The 7,664-nt window shown below is 33.0% G+C and overlaps 1 protein-coding gene across 2 annotated transcripts; it reads right to left on the bottom strand.

The window, feature by feature from the left end:
• On the bottom strand, positions 1–2,100 carry LOC105797341 (patatin-like protein 2). 2 transcript variants are annotated; one of them, XM_012627328.2, is made up of 7 exons: positions 1,860–2,100; positions 1,600–1,787; positions 1,313–1,499; positions 1,069–1,230; positions 663–965; positions 412–584; positions 1–216 (listed from the first exon to the last, which is right to left on the bottom strand). In XM_012627328.2, the coding sequence occupies exons 1-7, from the start codon at positions 1,989–1,991 to the stop codon at positions 135–137; spliced, it is 1,227 nt and encodes a 408-aa protein (XP_012482782.1). In that variant the 5' UTR covers positions 1,992–2,100; the 3' UTR covers positions 1–134. The 2 variants fall into 2 exon arrangements, with proteins under 2 accessions (XP_012482782.1, XP_012482783.1); XM_012627329.2 differs by lacking the exon at positions 1–216 and having other exon boundaries at positions 442–594.
• Between the last annotated feature and the right edge of the window lie 5,564 nt (positions 2,101–7,664).

The following is a 7,664-nucleotide window of genomic DNA, read 5'->3' as shown; positions in this document are numbered from 1 at the left end:
GTAACTTAATAAAGGAAAAGGAATAAATAAATTTTGACAAAACACAAATTAAATGGAAAATAAATAACAACATTAGAATTCATTAGGTGGTAAATTGAATTTAGCGGCGTATGTTTTAGCTTCGTTCCAAATGATCATTTATGTTCTTCGTTGAAGCTTCCATGCGGTGATCTCATTTCACGAAGCCGCTTCTCCTCAGATAGCACTTCAGCTAATCTGCAAATGATCAGAAGCAAAAGCAACCCCAAATTTATAAGGATTATATAATGAATTTATGACACAATAATACTACATCTTGATATCCCTTCTTTTTTCAAAAAATAAAAAATAAAAAATCCAACATTTCTTACACATGGATACAGAATATCATCATTTAAATATATCAAAATTTTTAATATACTCGTTGTATACCTGATGAGAGCCTCTTCATTTGTACCCTGATCAACAGGCTCGAATTTACCAGTCTCCAAATTCACCCTGGAAACTGGTTTTTTCAACAATTCTTCCCCAAGTTTTACAAGATTCTCCAAGTTTTCTTTGGTAGAAATATCCACTGATGTCACCGCTCCAGATAGTGTATCATCCTGCAATTTTCTTTTCTTTTTAAGTCACATTAGATTCAAGTGTATATAATTCACATTTCAATGAATGTATCTATATACCTGAATACGGAGATAACTGTGTTCACTATGAAGTGCTCGGAAAACAGTAGCGAGATGAAAGTCGACCATATCACTGCTTGCTTGCATAAACACATCAATTAATGGAGATGAATGTTCAGAAGTCAACCAACCCAAGACACCCCATTTTGCTGCCTTGTGAGCTGAGTACTTCTCTTCAGGATTTTGCGAACCAGTGCCCAAGGATAAGACCTGGAAACGAGCGTAGTCGTTTGGCTTTATATGGAAGAAATCACTGCTTTCGCGATTGATTTCCTTTGCCACTTCGCTCATGGCTACTAAAGTCTGTTATAAGAATCGATTAAAACCATATATTATTAACTTGCAGCGCCGAGAATTTCCTTTACGTTAAAAACATCTATCTATCTATCTTTATATATATACATACGGGATTATTTGCAGCAACACCGCCATCTATAAGATGGAACTCTTTGACTTCGCCGGTGGAATTTTTTATTTCAAATTGATGTGCAGGAAGATAAGTTGGCGCAGCAGAAGTTCCAATGCATATATCAGAGAGCAATGCATTTTGGAAAGGATTGTACTGAACCTGCACAATGGTAGTATCTCACATCAAATAATGACAAAGTAAAGAAATTTAAAAATATATATTATTTGATGAGAAATGAGACCTCATAGGAGGAGAAAATTCTTGGTTGGAGTTGTTTGATGTCAAATGTTGGGATGACAACGTTTGTCAATGTTCGGTCCAATCTGGTTTCTCCCAGCTTTTCCCTCACAATATTGCGCAGATATTCACCATCATATTTCGGACCAGTTAGAGATTTGACCAAATTTGCAACCGGTGCAAACGGAGAGCTGTTATATAATTACAAACACAACAAGGATCAGCTGTAATTACAAGAAGGCTTCTGTTCCGTTTTAAACTACAAATGAACAAGCTCCAGAGATTAATTACCCATCTTGAGGGAAGATTTTTGGGCAGTGCTGAAGGTAGAAATCATTGATATCTTTGGCAGCAAAAAGAGGACGATGGCCCTCATTCGGGTGTGGTGCAGTTAGCATGGCAGTGACAAGGCCGCCGGTGCCAGTCCCAGCAATGACAACAAAGTAATCTGCCAGTCTTGCCCCTTCACCATCCAGCTTCTGTAATTATAAGTGTATCGTTACAAAATGTGAACAACAGTATATACTATATATTTTTAAGTGCTTGGATACCTGAAGCTGAGACTCTAAAAAGGCAAGAATAGTTCCGGGAATAAGCCCCCTAATTGCTCCTCCATCAATACTAAGAACAGTAATTAAGTTGCCAGAGGTGGGAGGTTGAAGGGGTGATTTTGGACTTGCCATACCAAAATTGTGGTGGTGGGATACTTGGATTATGATGAGGAATGGTTTGAGGATCTTAACTTATTAGCAAGAGAGTTCGATTCCAAAACTAGATTAAGATGTCTCCAATCCTAGGTAACGTTTGATGCCCTCGACCGATGCCTGTCCTGGATATTTATAGGCTTTTCCATTTCTCTTCTCAACTACGCTTTTAATCTGGTCCCAAACCATAATTTAATGCTGCCTAACTTTCTTAATTACTACAATAAAATATTTTATTAGAAAATATTGAAAATTACTATATATTTTTTAATTGATATAATATATAAACCTGAATCAAATTTAAAATGGATAACAAGGTCAATAAGGGCTTGGCTAAATTGACAATGAGGGAGGCTGTTTTGAGTATCGAGGTTCAAGATCTATTATGCACAAATATACGTGTAATTATAAGAGTTTTAGTTCCAACTGTGTCTCAAACCAACTTATATTTAAAATTTTAACACTCAACTAATTTTAAAAAAAAATTTATCTAATTCCAACCTCACTCAACTTGGCTATTATATATTTAATTTTTATATTATATTATTTTTAAAAATTAAATAAAATATATTTAAAATTTTAAAATAATCTAATTAAAATTTATAAAAATATTTCAAATATTATAAAATATCATAAAAATTATAATTAAAAATATAAAAATAATTATGAAATTAAAAGAGAGTACTTTGATAAATCCGAACTGAAATATTATTAATTGAAAATTATGTGCAAACTAAATTTTCGAAAATGAAAATCCTATAAAATGAAAGGATTAAAATTAATTTACCATCTCAATCACCTCCCATGCCTAGAATACATATCTATCCTTACAAATGGATAAAAACAACAAATGATAGCTTTTCTCAATTTTATTTTGACGAAAAACTAAATACAGTTGATTATACATTTATTACTCGCAGTTTCTAGGATAGCTCGGCGAAGCTGGGACTGAAATTTCGATATATACAGCACTTGGCTATAGCCAGCCTAACTGTGCTACGAAACCGTGTCCAAACTGATTGAAAATTCCAAGTTTTAGACGACTTGGGTGGGATGTATTAGTCTGGAAAAGTAAAACCCTAGACTCATATTAGCCAGTAATGACCATAAATTTACTCTTCAAGAATCTTGCTTTTCCTAAGTTTGAATCTTCAATGGGAGACGTGGCAAATTACTGCTCATTAGTAGTATTTTTGTTTCCATGTTCATGGACAACCTGCCGGGAATTTAAATAAAACTTCAAATTTGATTTATTCTTATCCTTTTATTATTTATCGTATTTGTATCAATTTAAAAATCACGTATTTAGAACATAGATGTGTGTTTAAAAATAATATATAATAAATGGTAAATTACTCTAATAGTCACTCAACTTTTGAGTAGCTAACAAAACAGTTACCTAGATTTCATTTCAGTCACTCAACTTTTGAAAAATGATAAAACAGTCACTGACGTTATAAAAAAGTGGCAAAATAGTCACTGATTAGCAGTTTCCGTTAGTGTCTTAATGGGACCGCTGATGTGGCAAGTTAACTAGTTGATGTGGTCAGTTAACTTGCCACATTGGTGAAGCAGCTGATGGGTCTTTGGTTTGGGGCGGGTTTAGGGAAAAAAATTGAAGGGTTAAGTTGGTTTAGGGAAAAAAATTAGAAACTGATTGTGATTAAAGGGAGGGTGAAAAGAAAATCGATTTGAGAAAAATTGATTGTGATTTGGGTTGGTTTGGGTTAGAAATTGATTCAGGAATCGATTAACAAAGTTGGTTTAGGGTTAGAATATCGATTCAATAATCGATTAACATGGTATAGGGTTAGAAATCGATTGATCTTTTTCGTTTGGGGAGAAAAAAAGACAAAACTAAAAACCTATAGTGTTTTTGGTTCTCAGCAACAATGGTCAATAGAAGAGAAGCTGCCAATGTTGTTACATCTACTGTAACGGATAAGTTTCTATATTTAGTTTTTTTTTTGGATTTAGGGTTATTTTGGGTTATTTCGATTTTGATTTTGATTTTGGATTTAGGGTTATTTTAATTTTGGTTTTATTTTTTTATTAATGTGCATAACAGATTAGGGTTTGGTTATTAAAGTGAATGGCAGATAATGTGTATGGTATGCCATGTGCATGATGTTTATTGTTTGTATCAAACTGGTGTTTATTGTTTTGTATCTGTCATTGTATGAATGACATTATGAAACTGATGTTTATTGTTTGTATCAACCATTGTATGAATGACATTATCAAACTGATGTTTATTGTTTGTATCTTCCATTGTTTGTATCCTAGCTACTATATTGTATGAATAGAAACATCAAATTTGTTATTTACCTTCTATATTGTATTGGTTATTGTTTGTCATTGCCTAGGTTTAGGGTTAAGGTATTTGGTTATTGTCTGACATGTACATGACAGAAATGGTTGTGTTTGTATTAAATTATTTTTGTATTGGTTATTGCCTGACAGAAATGGTTAAAGTGTTTGCCTATGTTGTATTAAATGGTTTGGTTATTGTCTTGTATTAAATGGTTTGGTTTTTGTCTACCTTTATGGATGAGTAATTTGTTTGGCAAGTTTAATTGATGACAATTTTAATGAAAGTGAAGAAGAAATGCCTGAAACTGATGTGTCTGGTAGTGATGTATCTAAAAGTGATGTGTCTAATAGGATAAAAGTTAATTTAGATGGTTTAAACATGGATGATATAGAAGTAGGTGAATTGTGTGATAGTGATGATTCTGGAAGGTTAGATAGTGCACATGATTTGACTCAGATGGCCAAAATTGGCCTGAGTTCAACCCAGACAATGACATGAGTAATCCTAGACTTAAGGTTGGAATGTTATTTACGTCCAAAGGCAGTCTAAAAGAAGCTGTCAAGCAATATGGTAGGTTGAATAGTTATTTTATTAAGTTTCCCAAAAATCATCTAAAAAGGTTAAAGGCAGTCTATAGTGAAAAATGTTCTTGGTTCATACGGGCCTTTAGACTAAACCCTAATGACCCTACAGTGAAAAATTCATTGTTGATCCTGATTATTCTTTGAAATCATTACAACAAGATGTCAAAAGCGATTTATGTTGCCTAGTCTCACTAAATAAATGTAGGAGACTTAGGGCATTGGAATTAATTGAAGAAGCTCATAAGGCTTAATATGAGAAGATTTATGGGTATTTGTTAAAGGTTAGGACCCAAAATGAGGGAACAACAATTTGTCATCTTAATAACAAGTTGTTTCAAAGGATGTATGTCTGTCTACAAGCATTCAAAGATGGCTATATAGTTCATTGTAGGAGGATAGTAGGTTTAGATGGATGTTTCTTGAAAGGCTACTATGATGGCTACTTACTTGCAGCTGTTGGGATAGATGCAAGTAATGGCATCTATCCTATTGCATATGCTAATGTCAAAAGTGAAAACCAAGCATCATGGCTCTGGTTCCTAGAGTTGCTTGCAATAGACTTGGAAATAGTGAGCTCATACCAGATACCTTTCATGTCTGACAAACAAAAGGTAAAACTCAATTTTTTTATTTGTTTATGTTGTTTTTATTTAGGGTTTAAGTTTTTCAAAGAATTAAACTATATTTGTTCTATTTCCAGGAACTTTTAGAAGTAATATATATGTTGCTTCCTAATGCAGAAACAAGACATTGTGTTAGACACCTACATGCCAATTTCAAGAAAGTTGGTTTCTAAACAAAGGAATTGAAATATTTGCTTTGAGAAGCTGCCAAAGCAAGCATTTTAAGAGATTTGATGTCATGGATGAACTGAAGAAAACCAATCAGCATGCTTATGATTGGTTGAAGGAAAATAACCCTACTCACTGGTCAAGGTCCCACTTCTCAATTAGGAGTCATTCTGACATGTTGGTGAATAATATTTCTGAATCCTTTGTAATGCCCAATTTTGACCCGGGCCCGGGCACAAATAAATACCAAATTTGAAGTCCAAAAAACAATAACATCAATCCAATTACAGAGGCCCCATTACAACAAAAACTAAACCCAATTACAATGGCCCAAATCACCTAAGCCCCAAAGACCACAACCCGAAACCCTAGCAGCAATGGTGAGCCTCCAGTGTCGCAGTCGAACCCAAGGCTCCCCCGTGTGTGCTGTGCCTCTGCGCACGTGCATCTCCTCCGTACGCTTGTGCCTCTGCCTCCGTACCTGCAGCACACAGACAAAGAAATAACAAAATAGAAAAAAACGAAATAACAGAGAGAGAATTTTGTACTTTTTTCTTTTTATTTTATATTCTGTATTTTCGGCTATAAAAAGCCATTTTTCCAGAATCTGTGGGGTTACACACATTGAATACAAAAAAAGCATTATAAAAAAGAGACGAACAACAATTTTTAAGGAGGTGATTTCAGATTTTTTTATTCTATTTTTATTTTATTTTCTTTCCTCTTTTGCTTCAATTTGGTGCACTAGATAAAATCAAGGCGAGAAGATAGAGGGCTGAGAGTCACCTGTTGCTTGAATGCTGTTTACTCCGTCGTAATCGGAGTCGAATGAGCGTTCAAGGAGCCTCTAAACGACTGAGGGCATGAAGCGGCGCAGGGAAAGTGCTTTAGGCTTCTAGGTTTTCTTTCGTTTTCGAATAAAATGATTAATAGTTATTATTTTTAGGTTTATTTTTTACATATATTCAGTGAAAGAAACGGCGCCGTATTGACTGCTGGGCCCGTACCCGATGATCTGATCCAACCGCAGCTAGATCCGCGCGTTTTGGCATGGGGAGGATTATTTGTGCGCCAGGTCCTCTACTTTTGCGTCTCGGTTCAATCTAGTTTCTATCGTTCTTTTAAATTGGGCCACCTATTTTCCTGCGAATTTCGATTCGGTCCACGCAAGGCGCTGCATTTTGGGTACGGGAAATATTTCCCATTTGGTCCCCTTGTTATTCGCATGTCACGTTTTGGCCCGTTATTTTATTTTATTTTCGATATTTCCCTTAATTTTTTTAAAATCTAATTTAATCCTTATTAATTCAGGTTTAATATTTTTTTATTTTTAGAAAACGTATATTATTTTATTTTATACTTTTAACCTTATAGTTAATTTAATGAGTAAGTTTCCTTTCTAATATCGTTTTAAATTTTGTATATAATATTATTTGAAATTTACTATGTATCATTATTTAATTTTAACATATTCGTATATTTTTAGGTAAATCTGATATGTTTATATATATTTCATCTTTTTTTTTTTCTCTTTGATTCATTTTTTTGCAAATATTTCATGATATTAAATTATGTTTAATATATATACTATTATCTTATTAATTATTAGGGTTAAGTTTTCTTTTAAAAGTGTTCATATATATATACACTATTTATATTAAGTTTTCCACTCGTATTTATTATTCTCTTAAATTAATATATGAATGTAACTTTATGTATTTTGATATAATATTTATTTTAAAAAAATTATTGGGCTACTATTATTTTATGACGTATTTGTCTTTAATTGTATTTTATTTATTTCAAATTTTCATGTATATATATCACTTATTTTAAACCTCTTAATACATAATTTCCTTCTTTCATGATTGCTTAGTGTTGTTTATTTAGAAACTTGTCACATTTTATTTAATTTGCTTGTTACCTCTATAAGATTGACTTTTTAATTCATTTTACTTGCTAA

The sequence above is a fragment of the Gossypium raimondii genome, chromosome 3 (genome assembly GCF_025698545.1).
Source record: "Gossypium raimondii isolate GPD5lz chromosome 3, ASM2569854v1, whole genome shotgun sequence".
NCBI classification, from domain to species: domain Eukaryota; kingdom Viridiplantae; phylum Streptophyta; class Magnoliopsida; order Malvales; family Malvaceae; genus Gossypium; species Gossypium raimondii.
Note: the sequence above shows the minus strand (reverse complement) of the source record. Positions and strands in the feature narration are given on the sequence as shown.

What these genes read in the sequence shown, in the direction of transcription:
- LOC105797341 (XM_012627328.2), bottom strand. Translation starts at nt 1,991, where the DNA reads ATGGCAAGTCCAAAATCACCCCTTCAACCTCCCACCTCTGGCAACTTA. An exon ending in ACAGTTATCTCCGTATTCAG is followed by an intron (nt 585 to 662) that starts GTATATAGATAC and finishes AGAAAATTGCAG; the next exon opens with GATGATACACTATCTGGAGC. An exon ending in AATGAAGAGGCTCTCATCAG is followed by an intron (nt 217 to 411) that starts GTATACAACGAG and finishes GATCATTTGCAG; the next exon opens with ATTAGCTGAAGTGCTATCTG.